Source organism: Grus americana, chromosome 7 (genome assembly GCF_028858705.1).
Source record: "Grus americana isolate bGruAme1 chromosome 7, bGruAme1.mat, whole genome shotgun sequence".
Lineage (NCBI taxonomy): Eukaryota > Metazoa > Chordata > Aves > Gruiformes > Gruidae > Grus > Grus americana.
The window spans coordinates 17,790,412-17,809,343 of NC_072858.1; the positions used below are offsets into that span (position 1 = coordinate 17,790,412).

Below are 18,932 nucleotides of genomic sequence, written 5' to 3' on the forward strand. Positions count from 1 at the left end.
TGGAACATCTGGCAACTGCTGTTGTTTTGTAACACATGCAAAAAGTTCCCCAAATCAAAGGATTCTGTGGATATAAATTCAGACTGCAAATGCTGCACTGCCTTTGCAACTAGTAGAACAACTTTGGCTTTGTTCATTGTACAAAGTAAATAGTTTTCTCATTTTCACAGCAGCTAGTCGATTGTATTTCCTATTAAATCTCCGATTGTGAGCCTCATTCATGTGGTTTTGGGAATGAAGCTATATATAAACTGGTTGTGGCAATGAGCACTACATGTCAAGAAAAGGCATTTGTTCCTTCACTTGCTCTTTTTTTTTTTTTTTTTTTTTTTAAATGAAGGGTAAGCTAAGAATCTTTATCTAGGCTTCTTTATTTGGAGGTGAGGAAGATCTGTGACTTGGGCTACTGTATTGCCAGATTCTTCAAAACAACAACAACAGAAAAACCTTGGTATTCTCCAGCAGGGAGCTAAGAATTAGGGACTGGTATTACAAGCATTTGGGGGTTTTTTATACTATGTTTGCAGTATTCATAAAGTGAATGAAGAGCACATATTTGCCCTTCATATTTTGTTTTAGGGCTTGAATTATGTTTTTTAGGATTGCAGTGACCCTACAGTCAGTCCTTTGTTCCTTCAGGCACTGGGGGTGCCAGTACTCCTTGCTGCACTGGAAAGCTCAGTGCAAAGTGACATGGGGCATAAGGAGTGAGGATCAGCACTAGCTCTCACCAGTCCTTGCGCAGCTCCTGCTGACCCTTGGAGGGTTTAGATACAGTCAGATGGTGTAATTCTTGTTACCTGACAAAATAAACATGTTCATAACTCTGATTGCTCTTTTAAAGCAAAATTAATAGACACAGTGTTTCCACAGATGGCTTTGAAATGACTATATGAAAATAGCCAAAGTTGGGTTTGTGTATTTTTTTTTTTTTTTTAAATTTAGGATGAGGCTTTCCACCCTATTGTTCCTAATGGAATTAGGCAGAGCTAAGCCCACATAATACATTACAAACTGTTACTGACATTTATCTCAAATTCCACAGCTGAGTCATCACTGCATATTCACCTCTGTAGTATTCAATTACTAATTGATCCACATGGTGGAGAATGAAATTAAATGAAATAAAATGCTTCTTGTTTTTTAACCGAATATTGTATTACAGTGGCACTCATAAAAAAAAAAAATCACACAAAAACCCCCCAACACTTTCATTTATTTCAGTTCTACAAAAATGTCATAAAATCTTGCTGGCCTCTTTGGTGTATGTTTTCAGCAAACCTAGAAATAGCTGCTGTTCTATCACAGAGCAATAAAAGCAAGACTTGGATGGACTGTTTTGGTTTAATATATATAGCTATTGAACTCTGAACTCACAGAAAACTTCTTTTTCTGTTGCTGTCCTGAAGTTATGATTTAATTGGAGGCCTGATTTTTATCAGGTGGTGAAGCCATGGGGCCAGCTCACCCTGAGCTGTGCTCATCCCAAGTTAGGAAATGTTCAGATGGTTCCTGGAAAGCACTGGGAGAAAGTTTGGATGAGCTCTGTGCAGGAGGCTGACTCCCAAGAAGGGCTTGGGGAAAAGAGAGGTCAGCTCCAGCAGGCAACTAGGGAACGACCCTAGGGAACTCAGGGATATGACCAAATTTATATGCAGAAATCTGCATTACATGTACAGCTAATTTTAGGTTTGTATGTGAAGAATAAACAGTTACCAAACCTAGAAAGGTTTGCATGTGACTATTTTTCTCTCAGGTGGGGCAAAAGGTAAATGACCTACATGGAGTCCCAAGTACAATTAGGATCCTTTCCTGTTTATTTGCATCTAAAGTAACTGCTAGCAAACTGCAGACTTTTTTCGATGTGCAGAAGTGATCAATGATGTGTTACGATTCAAATTTGGGGGTTCACTGCTACAACCAGCGTGCCAGGACCAGCAGTTAAATGACCTGAGCACTACCTTCAGAAGGTCATGTCTCACATGAGGCATCAGAAATGCAGACCCCCAAAGATCATTTATGGTTTAGAGTCTGCTCGGTGCTGGGGAAAGAAGGACTGTATTCACCATCTGGGGTTCAGCAAGGGGATATGAATCCCTGGCCGCTGTGAACAGCAGTTTATTTAAAACGTGTGTGCAAACAAAAAGCAATAGCTTCCATGCTGTTATCAACAGTGTTTGCTTCCTCTCCAGGCTGACTCATTTGCTCCAGTTGTCAGTGGACTGTGCTTTAGTGGTTCCAGTGGACAGGAATTACCAAGCCTGCAGATCCCTTTCTTCTTGTGGGGAGTGAGAAAACACAGGTGACAAAAAGGAACCAGGTGAGGAGGCAACCTGGTTCTCCTTCCTCCTGAGGTGAGAAGACAGTGAGGGGTTGGGGGGTGAAGGACAGGGGAAAAAAATATTTGGAAAAAGAAAAGAGAGGGGAGAAAATGAAAATGTCAGGGAGAGAGTTATCAGTGTGAGGGAAGAAATGTGCAAGAGATGTGTAAAAAGCTGGTGAAATATTACTGGGTCTAACAAGAGGGCACATGCTGGAGGAGGAGTTCCTGGCAACTTCTTATCTGGGTCTTCTAAGCTGTGCCTGTGGCTCTGTGTAAGCACCATGCTGATGTAAATAACAGTTATCAAAAAAATACAGGAGCATTCAGACCTCTAATCCTGCAGTAAAGTCATGTGGGAGCTTAAAACTAATTAAGGCTTCCCTTTAAGCTTTAAATCTAGTCTATGTGTAGTATAATATCCTGAAGATATTCCCTCCAGAATCCAATGACAATTTCAGACAATCAAGTAAGGAACTACTTCACAAATCTTTAACGCATTGAAAACAAGCTAGGTTTTTACTGATATTAGGAATACTGTCACTTGAGGAATCTGAGAATCAAATTCAATTTGTTTATTACAAATACCTGTTTTATTGCAAACTTTCAGGACAGTACCAGAACACACTATAATGTTGCTATTACTGTACCCATCACACAAAACTTTACAGTTATGAGTTAAAGTGTAACAAACAAATCTGAAGTAACTGCCTCTATGCGAATTACAACAGCAAGTCAATGCAGTCATACTGAAACCAGGAGGCGTTTTCTTCCTTTACGAGGAATGTTCAGAACTGAATGTTCCACAAAGGAAGATGAAAGAGCCCCCAAGACAGATAAACTCAAAAGTTGACACAGATAAGGATGATCCTCATGCAGTTCTTCAAAGGACCTCTTCTAAAATAAACAGAAGTTTTTACTTTGCAAGTTATACTACCAAACAAAAGTCTATACAGCAAAATTAACCCTTTAAGGAGAAGATAAGAGAGCACAAGCTATTGTTGATACCTGTTAATCACATCTTAATCCATCTTTGGAGTGTATTCAGGTGTTCAAGGATGCACATAGTAAATAGAAGAAAGAAAGTATAAACTGGCATTGCAAAGTGAATGCTATAGCTGATTCACCCTTGTCTGCACACCCCAGATGAAAAATGGGACCACCAAATCCTGGTATCTACATCATGCTGGAGCTATTTAATAGCAATTCTGCTCTGTGGGGAATGGTAAATTCTGATTTTCAAGTTACACACCAGAAATCCTTAATAGGCCTAAAAGATATTCTCAGAAACAGTGTTTACAAATTAAAAGAAAAGCACTGTTTTCTATTATTTAGTATACTAGTTATCCTTTGCTCTCTCTATATTTTATTATATGTTCACCTGATTTGTTTTTAAATCTAATTTAAACTCATTAACTGTGACAGAACTTGTGACGATGGCCACAGATTAGCCTTCTTTTCTATCTTTGAAAAGCAACAGCTTTTGGAAAGAGCTGGACTAGATGTGAAACCTCTGGCCCTGTTTATTCAGCATTATAGTGTGTTTCTGAATCCTTATGTCCCTGATGACAGAGGTGCTTTTCTATTTATGCTCTTTGTGTTCAGATTGTGCACACTGGAATTACATGCACTTTTTTCTTTTTTTTTTTTTTACTGCACAGGCTAATGTCTCTCTTGCCTTAGCTCATGAAAAAAGAACAATCTCACTATTGAAATTAAATAAAGAAAAAAAACTTACAGCCACACAAGCTTAAATAATAGAAGAACTTAATAAAACGTCTCTACTTGTTAGTCTCATGTTATTTTCATCTTGTGTTTTTCCACAGACTTCTGTAGAAAGACCTGCAGATTTATAGGAAGAGTTTGACCTCATTATTTGCATTTCTCCTTGTCTCTAACTGTGGCTTATTTTTGCCTGTTACCTTGATCCAAAAAATCCCACTTAGATACTTGACAGGAGCTTTTCTCCCCTTCAGTCTTCTTTCTGGATATGAAATATTAAATTCATTTTTATATATGTAGGTATATCTAGGTATAAATGTATGTATATGTGTATTATATATATAAATTTCTGTGTAAAAATTGAGATCTCTGCTCTCCTAAATGTCAGTGAGAGATCAGGTATAAAGATGTAATTGTCCATGTGAGTTACTATTATTTATCTCCTAATACTTCAGAGTTCATAAACTATATTTAGTGAATGTACATATACTTTAGTCACTTTCTTGACATAGGAAGTGGTGTAGTTGCTAGTAACACCCTGCAAAGAGAGGTAAAAAGAGAGAGGATTTAAATGTAAACATAAAAGTTATTTTGGGAAAAAGAACAACTGTATGAATTGAACAGATTATATGATTTCCTAAAAACATGCTACAGGAACAATAAACTATCCAAACTATAAAATACTTATCTAAATCAGGAGCATGGATAACAGCTAGACAAAATTAAGGAAGTCTAGTTTTTATACATGAAGTGTGTCCAAAGAATATCAGTAATTTAAATCATCTATTATAAAATAGCTGAAAGTAGAGCTGAGTTGAAACATGAGAAGTTTAAGATCATGGAATTAAGCGCTGGAGAAATTACAGAGCGTGGCTAACAAAGCCAAGGTTGTTGTACATTCTTGTACAACAAGGTTGATCAGTTGTAAAGAAGTTTTGTTTATAAGGGAGATAATGGAGATGGGCAAGGAGCAGCACCACTTCTGAACAAGTCCATGTAATCCCGTGAGATAAAATCCCTGGGAACAGTAGATCACAAAAGAGAATCACAAGTTGTCTCTCTCTGTCTGTCATACCAGGAGTCCCTCATTCAGGAAAATTGTCTTGAATGTACAATGTTAAATATCATCAGACGTAATGAAATCTAATGAGATAATTATACAGCTCTGGTGACATTTGGAACGTTTTCGATGTTGGTGATTTTCACTAACTGATTGTTATTACAGTCCTGTTTGATGTTGAGAAATTGGAGCCCATCAAAGTTTTTTCTCAAATGTTGCTAACTTTTTCTCAAATGTTGCTAATCAGGGCAGTGACTTCGCCCTGCTTTGTCTCTCAGAATCCAGCATTTCATTGGTTTCTCTGAGGTGCTTTTCGGACTATGAGAGCTATCAGTCAGCATCCAGCCTCCAGTCACCATCATTTCTGGTGAAGAACTTAAAAGGAAGACCATGTACAAGTTGCCATTTTTTAAGGAGGTTTTCAAGAAGGTTATGCAGCTAGTCAAAAATTTCCTTGGAGTAAGAATGAGACAATTAAAAGCATGAGAGTTGGCATGGAAACTACTGCTTAGATGATAAAAAATAAATGCACCTTTAAATAAAAAATAAGCAGAATAGCAATAAGAAGTTTGAATTAGCAAGAAACACAAGATTATCCAAGATAAAAAAGATCCTTCAGCAATCAGAAATCTGATTGCAGTGACACCAGTAAAAAGGAGCCTAACCTTCAGAGATAAAATGTAAAATAAAAACTAGGAAGATTAAATAATACTTGAAGAAGAAACAGTTAAACGTATAAAAATAAATAGGAATTTTAAACTATGTTAGAAATAGCCTAGAAGATAACTGGTTAGTTTGCAGACCTCAGAACAGAAAGCATCATTAAGAAATGTATGTTGCAAAGAACCTGCACAATTTACCTGCATAAGATCATTATACATAAATTTATCTCAGAGCATTTTTCCCCAGATAGTCAAAATTATGATAATGATTAAGACACCAGCAGAGAAGATGTCTGAACAAACTGCTGAGCAGAGACAAGCTTCTAAGACTAGCTTCTCTTCAGACAAGATTTCCAAGGGAATTTAGAAATCAAGACAGACACTAAAATACATGCAAACTATTATGAAAATATTCTTTTTACCAGACTAGGAGGTATCAAATGTTACACCTACAGTTACAGAGAGGTTAGTGTGATCCTGAGCAATGCAAATCTACAAACTCTCAGGACACAAAAAAATAACTGGAAAAATAAAACTAGAAGACCAGAACATGCAGAAGATTATGGTATGTCAGGTCTAATCAGGAGGGATTCCACTGGGAAAACTATGCCTCTGTCATCTACTATTTGCACAGCTGTAGCACTTGGAGATTGCACCATTTTTTCCCTTGGCTCTGTAGACATACATAGCAAATAAGAAAGCTGCAGTTGCTATGAATCTGCAGACTAAGCAATAAGAGTTCACAGGTGGACACAGCTGGCAGGAGGAAGAAAACAAAATAAAAATAATTTAGATCAATGCAGGAAGTAATGATCATAACATACTAACTGACTGGAAATTACTGAGTTTTATCTAATTTAGGAACAGGTTTGAGAGAGTATACTGGCACACAACAGATTTGTTGGGGGATTCTTTTAACGTGCAGAAATAAACAGGAGAAAATGTATGGCTGCTCCTTGAAAAATGGGTCAAAAGAAAACAAATGTGCAAAAAGGATTGGTATGACTTATGGAGCAGGTGAACAGATGCATGGACAAAGAAGAATTGGTTTTCACAGGGTGCAGGAAAAGGATTGAGCAGAAGATACAGGTGAACAGTTAAGTAATGATGTGCTTTATATAAATGTCACATCAAAATACAAAAATATATGGTGTGAAACTTGAATGAATTGTGTTTCAATCCAGAATGCCTGCTATTAGGTAAATAACAGATCATTCTTTCTGTCTTTTGCAGATTGTTTTGCTGGGGCTGCAGTTTATCATAATTTCAGCAAGTACTCAGTGCCTAAGACCCACCAACAATATTTTTTTGCACTTTTTTTATCAGGTAGGATAACCCCGATGGAGCTGTTCAAAACAAATTTTATTGCATGTTTGATGGGCACTCTGCTTTGCTATTAAAACAATGCAGAAACTGGTTTTAAGGAACCTAAGAGGAAATAGGGTGTTAGAATTGGAAATAGGACCTCAGGGTCTTTTCAGTAATACCTGCAGCAGGAAAGGATGGCTGCTGATTCCTAGCTAAACAAATGCAGAACTATTATCAGGGACATTTGCTGTACATCCCTATCAACAGCATCTAACGTGCAAGAAAAATATATCCACCCTCAGCCTGCTCCTTGCTCCTCCCTGCCTCAGGTCTCTGCTGTTTCTCCCCATCACGTGGCTGAATAGCAGGCACCCCATCATGTGAAAACACATGCACGCGTGGAGTAGACATGCGCCTTGGATCATGGGTCAGGGACCCAGGCAGATGCACTTGCAACACATGAGGGCAGCAAGGAACGTGCACGTAGTTTTGGAGTACTCGAGTAAGAGGCTCTTGGCCTCCAAATAAACCAACTGTATTTTTTGCGTGTTCTGCTACAGGAGGCACATTGAGCTATCTAAAGGTAGTTACTACATCAGAGCCATGACAGGGAAGAGAAAAGGCATTATCTGTGTCATTGAGTGTAGTACTGTGACAAAGAACTTCTCTGCCACCAAAAACGAAGTCTGTGGTTTGCTCTGGCCACGTTCTATGATGCAGAGTCCTTGGGCTGACTCATATTGCTGGTGTTTGGTGTTCCTGAAGTTGCTGTTTTAATGCCAGCTCCCACCAAAGGACAGGAGAGGGAACAGATGGGAAAGAGGCATCCGGGCAAACCTTTCTACAGGACTCAGGTCTAGGCTGGACCCACGTGAGTATGAATAGATTGAGGTATTATGTACCAGTGTCCAGTTCATAGAACTATAAAACAACAGTGAACATGCAGGCAGCGTTGGTGTGTCTATTTGGAATATAGATGTGTTAGTGGGGAATGAATGAGCGAACCCATACGTGAGGAGTTAACTACCAGGGGAAAGGCAAACCATCCAGTAGAAAGGCTGGGGCCAGCAGAAATCCCTATAGAAAGGTTTGGTATGAAATATGCACCACAGTGGGCCTTTGAGGGAAACTTTATCATACAGTATTATGCAAATTCGTGTATTTATGCAAGTTCATGCATCACAGGAAAGAAAAATCTATTACTGTGTTTTCAGCTTATCAGATGAAAGGTTACTTATGTCAGCTACATTGACGTCCCTGTCTGGGATCATTAATTTAAATTAATTTAAAAGGCCGGTTTCTCAATTTGTATTTCCCTGGAGCTGATGCAAGCTGATAGCATGCACTGGGAAAGCTGGGTCGTCTTTCCCAGGAGTTAAGGGGAACTGCGGCCCAGGGGTACCCGTCTGATGCCGGCTGGCATCCTGGCCATCTTTAAACCCCGTTCAGCTGCGCAGGCCGCCCGGAGCCCGGCCGGGCCGGGAGGACGGGCTAGCTGCCTCGGTGAAGAACGAGACGGCAGGAAGGGGAAGGAAACGCGGTCGCTTACGGAGCCGCGGTGACTGGGCTGCGCCGCGGGGAGCGGCTCAGATACCCCCTCGCTGCTGTGGGGCAGGTGCCGCTTAATAAACCCTTGCGAGTAACCGAAGTGAACTGCGGCAAGGCCGCCCCCGGCCCCGAGTGCCACCTCCCTGCGGGGAAGGCCACGCAGCGGCGCAGCGAGAGGGGCGGGGGAGGGGGGCGGCCGCCCGCTCGGCCACGCCCGGCCCCCGGAGGCGCCGGGGCTGCGTCCCCGCGCAGGGGCGCGGTGCTGAGCGCGCTGCACGCCGGGAACCGTAGTGTCCGCGAGCCGAGCGTCCGCGCTGCAGCACCGGGCGTAAGCCGAGGGGCAGCGGACCTCGGCGAGTGAGGAGTGCGGCGTGAGCTCGCCGAGTTCCCGGCCGCCCTCTCCCGCCATGCTGGCGGGGGAGAAGCGCCACTACCCGGTGGACTGGCAAGGAAACGCGTGTACTTCGCGTTCTGGTGCCTCTCTTCTCCCCGCGGGGTGAGGGACTAGGGCGCTCCCCTTTGAGCGTCCCCCCCCACATGTGCAGATGGTACGCCCCGCCAGAGGCCGGCGCCCCCCCAACCCCAGCCGGCTCGGCAGGCTCCATGGCCGGTCCTGCTCAGTTCGGGCGCTGCGTGCGCCCGCCCTCCTTGCTCTTAGAAGCGCTCTCTCCATTGGCTGCGGCCGGGTGCCCTTGCCAATCAGGAAGCGGCTATCATGGAGGAAGGGAATAAATACAAGATGGCTGCTCATATAAAACCAGGCATTGGGCTTCGCCCCGGTGATGGGGGAATAGAAGCTTTAACTCGCGCTCCGAGGGTTGTGCACTGCTCCCGCCCGCGCCGCTGCTGCCCCCCTGGGGGGAGCGAGACTCTGACCGTTGCCGGCCACAGCTGCGCTCAGCCGCTCCCCGCGGATCACCGGCGGGGCCGAGGCCGAGGCCGGGTGCGGCGCCCGAGAGGCCCGAGCTAGGCCCTGCGCCCTCCTCCCCAGGAGAGCGGCGTCGCCCCCCTCCCCCGCCTGCTGTCCCGCCGCTCGCCTCCAGCGAGGCCCAGCTCCGGGCGGCCATGGCCGTCTCCAGGTCGGTAGGAGTCGGGAAGGGTGGGGGAAGGAGAGTCGGCAGCTGCGGCCCTGGGTCCCCGGCCCTCAGTGTGGCTTGGCTTCGGGGGGTGCGGGGGTGAAGAGGGGTGCCCGGTTTCCACCTCCTCTGCCTTCGGGAGCCTGCGGAGGCCTCGCCGGGGCCTTCACTCTCCCCGGCGGCATGGGCCGCCTCGGTGGGGTTCGGGGGTGGCTGCGTGCCCTGGCGCCAGGGTTTGCTTCCTGGCGTGGGGTAGCTCCTGTGCCTGGTGCGCAGGGAAGCCCCCTCCCTTCCTCAGGCCGTAGGGACTCTGCCTGGGGCGTCTTGGGCTTCCTCCGGAATTCGACGCCTTCGTTGAGGGTACCAGTCCTTCCTCGGATTATACTGCTAGGGAATAGGGAATATCGAGTCTCAAAAACTGGCAAGAAACCAGTTTGCCTTTCAGAGCCCTTAGTTGTAAAGAAACGAATTAAAACAGGCTTCCATGGAGAAAAGTGATTAGTGTGTTCTGGCTGTGCCTCAAGATGTTGGGTAGTATCTGCTTACACACATGTGTGGTGGGGTGTGCCAGCGCTTAAAGTATTCACAGATACAGAGGTATGTCTTAATAGAGCTATTTTATAAAAAATGCTGAGCACAATTTCCTGCCATCTCTTTTTGAGTGAAATAGGGATGTTAGGCTTACTAACAGGATAGTTAAAGGAAACTATAAATCCAAATTAACCTTGTGATAGATTAGCTTCAAGTCACGTGTTGGTAGTATCTGTGTACTTCCGAAGTGCTATAACAAAAGTAAATTCTGTATCTGAAGCTGTGTATGAATAAGTTTACAATTCTATGTAGCAAAGTAAGGGTGTGCCTGTTTATAATGGAAATCCATTATTACTCAAAATTTATAGCAGCAATATACCTTTTAAGACTCCTAAGTAGCAGGTGTTTTAGTTTGAGGTTTGTAGTTTCTAGAAAGTAGCCCTTTATCTTATTCCACTCTTATTTTTTATCAACTTGTTACATTAGTTTGTTGGGCCTTTTTTTCCTCAAAGCTGTCCATAAGAATCTGGAAGTAGTAAGGATTGCTGTAACAAGACTACAATGTACATTAAAATACTACTGCAAGCTACATGTGAAATAGAGTAGTAGTCTAATTACATTAAGTCTGGGGCAGTCTGCTTAAATAACTCTACTAATGTACGTGTGATATGGGGGCTGACTGGAATATCAAGATATAGCTCTTCAGCTGGGGTTGTGTCTACTGTAAAGATTGATTTCAAATTCAGTTACCAATGTTTCTGTATTTATGTAAAAACACATGGCTTTAGTGAAAAGCAATAGTGATCTATGCAAAGATGTAGTTAGCACCTGTTTGGTCTGGTAACTGACAGGAAAATTCCGTTTTGGATAAGGCTGGCTCTAAGCTTCAGTGTGGAGCATAAAAAAGTTGGTGTGTTAATAATGTCACATGTGATATGTTGCTTCAGAGTACAATTTTAAGATCAAAATGTTACACAAGTTTAATATAAGGTACAGAACTTTAATAAAGGTGCTGTAATACTTCTGAGTTGGTATAGAATTGTTTCAATTCCACATATAGATTAGGTAAAAGAATTATACATTTTGGAGTGCTGTAACATCTTGGTTAGTCCTGGCAAACTCCAATGTTGCTATAACTGTAAGAAGTGATACTGTGTAAATTTGCATGTTTTTTAATAGATACAGCAAAACCTGTTCACATCCTTTTGAAGTTACACAGCAACTCTTGACAAATGAACCTTTTGGCTGCTGGACCATAGGAATGATACGATGTCAGTGTTGCTTTTGTAAATAAAAGAAATCTTGTCTTCACTTTTACTTTAGAATTTCTAAAGTCCTCTCCTACAAATAATTGTTTTGTACACTTATATACCACATAACTATACTTCTATAAAAGATGTAGTTGTTCCAGCTTCTGTACCAGCTCCGTTTAACTGTAGAGAACTGCACTTTTCCTCTAGGTAGTTACAGTTACATTTTATATTTTTGAAGGACCAACATTCATTGTTGAATGATTCTAACTATACAAGTGGAAAGTGAGGAAGAAGTTGATTCAAATTAATCTTTCTCCAAGGACCATGGTCTTTGCTGAGTGCATACCAAACATTGATAGTAACAAAAAAACTTCATTAGGGTTAGTTCTGTATTGGAACCATATTTAAACAACAATTTTTGGAGGTGGGAGTAGGGGTATTTTACATTCTTGAAACAGTAAATTATCAAGTGGTTGTTGTCTCAGTAAAGTTTAGTTTCTGCTGTTTGGCCAATTGAAAACCTTTCTCAAAACCCTGGTCTGTTCAAGAACATCTAAACAAATACAGGGAATGCTTTGAAATATATCAAAATTAGATTGAGAATTTGCAGCTTTGCTATTAATGAGGTAATCTTAAAAATAATTGTCACTTATTTGTAATCTACCGGTGAAAGAGATTCGGGTATTTTATTTTGCGTTGTGTGTGTACATGCTTGTTTTACCAGATTCTCCTGTTACAGGGACTGAGGACCTGCTTCTATATAACACTTCTGTGATGATACACCGGAAAACAGACCTAAAAGCAGAACAGTAGATATCTCATACCAAAAGATGTTGCAGAATAGTTGTTTCACATGTGCTCATGTCTTTGGTAGTTTTATGCTGAAAAGACTAGCTAATGAACACCATCCTCTAGAAGCACATATAGGTGGGAAGGTTGATGTTCTTCCTGTGAATGTGCAAGCTAATTTGGTGGGCTTTGTCTCCTGTCTCTGATCTTAGAAGTGTATATGAAGTAGTGTAATGTTTGTGTAGCTAATAAAAAAAAAATAATTCTTGATAGTGGAACAGAGAAGGAAAAAAGGAAGTGAAAAATTTTGCTTCAGCTTCATTCCTACAAAGTATATGATCCAAGTGAATAAATACAATGGCTCACTAGTGATCTTTTGGGATGCTTTAGATGAAAATTTTTTTCCAATTATTTATGGAAAATAGCAATGCTTATAGATTACTCAGGGTGATTGAGTTTTAGTAGATAATAAAGCATTGATAGTGCCTTTCAATACCTAATACAACTTCTTTTCCAGGTTCTTTAAGGCACCTCGTGTATCATTATTCCAACACTAAGGCTGTTAATGGTTTTCTCCCTTTTTTGAGGGCCTTCGCAGTATGAAGGAGAACAAATATGCTTTTAAAATGTGATGAAATGCATGAAGCTGGTAAGATGCATTAAGAATAAACAATTTGATTTTAATAGATATATCTTTCCGTTCACACTGAAGTACCTTAAAGGCAACCCCTTCAGGGTATTTCAAAGACACTTGCTTAAGCAAGTATGGGAAAGCATAACAACTTGCTCTTCTCGCAAGCTGTTCTTGATTTGGTCCATGTAAGTTTAATACTAGTTTCTAGAGTTTTCAGCATTTTCATTTACTTGGATTTGTGTAAAACTGGTAATGTGTAGACTAGGAACCTAGTGTATATTGTAATATAAATAATAATGTCAGAAGGCTATGGTAGTAAAGCTCCTGGAAAACAAGCAGGCCTCATATGTTGCGCTTGGCTTTTGAAGTATAGGGCTGTGGCTTCCCAAGAACAAGTGGCTGCGCTGGCTGGCATAATTACTTATGTAACATTTCAAGTTTAATACTGCATCACTGAGAGGTGGAAGTTCTTACAAGATACCAAAATTATCCTAAATGTCTTTTATGGGCTGTATATACCTTTTAGAAATGTTCTTTTTGGGTTATCATGAACTTTCTAAAGAAAGACTTCGGCTTCTAGCTTGTTTGGAAGCTATTACTTCATGGCTGCTCTTGCATGAAAAGCAAGAGTTAAACTGAACAAGAAGTATGTTTTCACTACTCCTTAAAGGCATATGCCTGTACCATCAGAATAGGTAGATGCTGTGTAACCAATGCAATTACAGGAGTTCTGACTCAAAAAGGAGGGGAAAATAGTGTAAGTTTTCTCTCATTGGTGGAGACTAACTCAAAGACCAGAACAGCGGACTGCCTTCCCTGTTGCTGTTTGTGGGAGGGAGCACCAACACAGTCATCAGGAGGGGGAAAGCAGAAGTAGCATGTGCACTACTGCCTAAATGAGATAGAGCTGTACAATTTCTCAGACACCTAACAGACTGAAATGAAAGTCAAAAGTCAGGCTTGCATTCTGATAAGAATTCTAACCTGCTCCAGCAGCTAGAACTTGAATTGTCACCAAGGCATTCCCTATAACTTGTTGATACACTGCTTGTATTAGTATGTCTTTACAGCTGTTTTAATTTCCTCTTTGTTCTCATAGGTTTTGTAATGTAATTGGTCATATGTTTTTGGGCTGCATTGTTGGATGTAGATACATATGTAATAGTTTACAAACAAAACTTGTACAGCCTGATGCTATGGATCATATATTATATGAAATATACATTCCATATGGAATTAATGATACTAATTTTAGCATTCAGTTGACTTCCATATGCAGTATATAATACCGTGACCAGTGTGAGCTTGTTTCATTCCAGGTGTCCCTTCCACTGCTTTGTAGGAAACAAGAAGATTTCTCTGTTGTCCACAGCCCCACCTTTATAACTATTTACTCCACAGTCTCCCACCTATGCAAAGTGAAATCACGATCCATTCGTTATGTGTATCATCACAGTATTTTTGTTCTGAATTCTGTTCAGTGATTTTTCTTTTGCTTGCTGATTGTATATTGGAAAGTTGTTTACTTGATTATTTAACATTTTGTATGTGGTTTAGTAGGGGCTTGAGGTTTTTTGAGCTGTGAAGCTGACCAAGCTGGGATTTGACCAAGTGATGGAACACCACCAAAGGATTATCAGGTCAACAGGAAAAGCTAAGGCATCTTCATTAAAACTTAGGTTGAATTTCACAGTGTGTGTCAACCCTTGTCAAGTCTAAATTTTAATTTAGTGATGTTTTCTAGATTTCTGGGCTATTCCTGTACTAAGAAACAATGCCTGGGAGGAAGTTGCTGGGTGTTGAAATAAGATGTATACTGTGAACTCTTAAGAGTATTCCCTTGCCTTTTGATGGGTGCTAGCTACCAGTTTTCCAAAGAGCTCTAGGCAGAGTTTGACATTACTGTTCCAGGGACTGCATCACTAAGGTTTTTTTGTACAGTCACACAATATTAATGGGTTGGACGATATGCTAGGGTGGTTATGAGCTGTTCTGTACCAGTTGCCCTTTACTGTCAGAGACTGCTCCCTGGCCAGTTAAACATACTGGCTCACACAGATGTAGAGTCCAAACAGATTGCTTCATTGGCAATAGTGAGCAGTTCACTGTCCCTTTCAAGTCTCAACTCATTGAAATCAACAAATTGGAAGTTTCCTCATCTGAAGCCCAGTCCAGGGGGACCCAGTCCAGCCAGAACGCTTACACTGGGATGATTGGATCTTTATGCAACTCAGTTGCATATGCTGTCTTTTGGAAACATTTTGGAGATACTGTTGATAATCTCTGTATCTTGATCTGGTCACTAACTATCCCACTACTAGCTTTCTAATGCCTCTATAGCTGGAGGGCTTTCAAATTGCATCATGCAGCTCCCACAGGAGTGCCGTAAGATTCACTTTAAATATTATAACTGTCCCTTCAAATGGAGATCAGCCCTCTGTTTGGAGGCATACCTTTAGGCAACAAAGAACTGAAGATTAGCATGAAAAACAGAACAGGTCATTTGTTGCAACATTTGTCTACGGTGCCTAGGTACAGTCATGTCTAACTTAGTTTAATGCTGAGTATGCAAAACTGATTGGAAGGCAGTGACCAGAATACAGAATCGCCATGCTACCTCGAGAGTGTCACTGAGTTAGTTGGGGCGGCTCTTTTGAAAGCGCTTGCTCTCATGTTTGTCCTTTGTAATTTTTTTATTTGTAGTCTTTGCTGCAGTAATGCACTGCAAGAGTAAAAGGCTTGTTATGTTTAGTGACTGGGGGTCAATAATAGTTTCTGTGTACTTTTATTCACAAAACCCCCTTTAGTTAACAGAACTAAGCCTGTATGCTTAATCATTCTGCTTAAATGTTGATTAGAGAGATGATGTTCCCCTTTATGACAGCCAACCTTGCTGTTCTGATGAATAGCAATGCAAATGAAGTTGTTTACTGTTAGAATTCTTCTTGCCTGCAGTCTTTCTCTAAGAATTAATTTATTTTTTTAGAATTGTTAATAAAATTGTTTGAGTGGTAGTAGTCTAGTGGTGGAAGAGTCTGGCCCAGGTTGGGATGGCTGTTCCAGCTGATATCCTGATCACAGACCTACTGATTATTCTTGAGTATCTCTTAGGTGGTTCTATGCTGAAAGTAAGAATTCGGGCTTTAGTCTTTTCAAAACTATTGTGCCCTAATTAAATGCTCTGTGTTTGATGACTTGGAACATTTATGCGGGGAGGATTCACTTGCCTAATCTAGGTGTCTGGTGCCAGTTTAGATAGTATAATGTGTCCTTGCCACTTCAGAATAACAAGGATCTCCTGCATCCTGTGTCATGCTGCTGACCCCATGTGCATGACTCATTCTGAAGTGTCTCAGATGCTGCTAGATGCCTGTTCTTAAGCATCTGAATTGATGCTTTTGTGCCAAACATTACTAATGAACACTGTGTCAGTGTAAAAGCTCATGTGGTGTTTCTTAGAAGAAAAAATACTTAATTTGAATGTAATGGTGTTCATAAGAACTTAGAATTGCTGCTTCAAGTTCTTGCTGGTACACTTCATCAGTGATTAGAAAATCTCACCTTTTTCCTTTCACTTGAGAAATTTATCTACCTTTTTGAACAAGCTGTGCTTTGTAATGAGCTTGTATAGCATAAGTTCACATAGAGGTGGCATATGGTTGCCATCCTATGGATGAGATGTAGTTGACTCAGGATTGGAAGGTGACAGAAGGGTTATCTAAACCATTGCTTATGAGTTAAAAATGTAGGACTTTGTATTTCTAAGCGCTGATTACAGTGGTTAATATGCAGGAGAAGTAGTTTTAAAGATATATTTCATTTTTAGCTTTTGCTGGAATTTAGATTTTTTTAATAATCCATAAATCTTTTTTGTTCTCTTATTTTTTCTTCACGTAAGTACTCCTTGTATTTCTCATTTGCTTGTGTCTTCCGTATTCTTAGAACAACTTTCTGACAGCCTGTGTTGAACTCTTCATTAAAATAAAAATTTTATCTGCGTCGTTAGAGCATTTCACTCTACCACACTGATTCAGACTTCTGTGTTACACTTGTGAATGATGTAAGCTTTGCTTACAGTACTGTCTAAATGAGAGGCAGAACCACATGCCGTTAGAAAACTCCTTAGTTCTCTTTGACTTTAAGAACTAGTTTAGTTCGTTCCGAGAATAAAAACCTTACCAGAACTTAGGAAACTTCTTTCCAAACTGCAGGTCCTCAAAATTAATTTGTTTAGAATTTTTAGTATTTTTTCCATTTTTAATGAAACTAAGAATGAAAACTTTAAAAAAAAAAAAAACAAAACTAGTGCTGCTGGTCAGTGGCAACTTTCTCAGTGTTACTCTTCCAACTAAAGCAGTAGATTTCACACTCTGCCGTATTCTGCTGCAGCAACATCAAAACTTAATTTAAGATTCTTAATACCTCCAAAATATTAACTGTTTGGGAATTGTACATCATGGAAGTCTGGGGGAGGGAAGGGAAGAATGATTCGTCTGACTAGGAGTACTGTTAGTCTACTGCTAGTTAGCTGTATTTGCTAATCCTGTTTCCATTTATTTTGCTGGGGCTGAATGCTGAAACCTTCCTATAGTGATGTGAAGCAATAGAAAGATTTTTTTGTTTTATTTCACATTTGTATGTAAGTTAAGCATATTGCAATTTAAAAATGCAAATTACAAACTAAGCATACTGCAGGTTGGAAAAAAACCCACAACTGTATTTTGTAGGTAATAGAGCTTCAAAAAGTTGTGGGTTTTAGGAGTGAATATCTAGTGTTGTAACTAAGATTGGAATTAAACTTGAGATTTTTTGAGGGTAGGCTGTCATAGTGGTTTTCTCATGTTTTGATATGTGCAGAGTTCTAGCTGAGGAAGTGGTCTAAGATGCATGCTCTGCTTGACTTTGGAGATGAAGAAAAAGATATTTTGATAGTTAAAGGAGTGGGTGGTGCTAAATGGCAAACTTCTTGAGTATGGAACACTGAAATTTCACAGAAATGAAGACTGAAAGGGCTGAGTTTAAGAATGAGAGAACAAGCAAGTTAGAGCAAGATGTGGTTGCTCTGCAAGCTAGCATATTTTGTAGTGAATAATACAGAATGCTGCAAATCAGGTTGAGTTATTACTGTCAAATGTACTAAGGAAAAAATACTGGTAAATAACGAAGTATCTGATATGCTCCTCCTGACTAGTCCACTATCAGTGATTTGGAAGACTTGAATTTATAAAGCTGTTGCTTTCTTCCTTGACTGTCTAATCATACAAAACTGCTAGTTTAGATACATTTGGGTTTTGATTTTTATGTAACTTTAAAACAATTTTCTAACTAGTAAATCATAGCAATTGAAATTCCAGTTTTATCTACAGAAATTGAAATGGGCTCACCTATTTTAGTAGTAGGAAGACAATTATTTCAAAGCTGGCAAGTATCAGAAGTGTGTCTAAAATACTAGAATGATTTGAAATACTTTGTTAGAATCTTTATCTAATGAATATTTAATCTAGTATCTCCATTTGTTAGAGCATTTGGGTTTTGGAACTTATTTCTGTGACATTACTACCATGGCTTGGTGTAACACTGCTGTTTCTAATGTGTTGTGACACATTATAAGATATTCTCAGGATTAAATGCAGTTTAAGCGTGTCAAAGAAAATACAAAATCCGATGATGTTAGAAAGAGGTTTTTTGATTTTTTTCAAATGTTTGAAACTAATGTTAAAGGCAGTTTTGGTGAGGTGTAATTACTAGCAACAGACTAACAGGCAAAACATTTGTCCTTTTCCTGTATTTGCTCAAACCTAGGGTATGTGTTTATGAGGAAGGGGAGTTATTCAGGGTACCTGTATCCTTATTACGTCAGGCAGATCTAGGTGAGCTTCACTGCTGTGTAAATTCCAGTTTCATATTGTTGCAATATTTGGAGGAGTATTTTTGTGATAAGGCTAGAAGAGACAATTCTGATTGCATGACGTGGACAGATTCTAGAGTTGCATTCAGTAATAACTTCATACTGCCCAATAACTAATGGA

At 40.3% G+C, this 18,932-nt stretch overlaps 1 protein-coding gene across 1 annotated transcript in view; it reads left to right on the forward strand.

The window, feature by feature from the left end:
- Positions 1–9,308: 9,308 nt before the first annotated feature.
- The window catches only part of BTAF1 (B-TFIID TATA-box binding protein associated factor 1), a 49,663-nt gene continuing 40,039 nt past the window's right edge, over positions 9,309–18,932 (forward strand). The window contains exon 1 of the mRNA XM_054832343.1: positions 9,309–9,699. Within this exon, the coding sequence (XP_054688318.1) occupies positions 9,686–9,699 (14 nt within the window). The 5' untranslated portion in view covers positions 9,309–9,685. The remainder of the gene's footprint in view (positions 9,700–18,932) is intronic.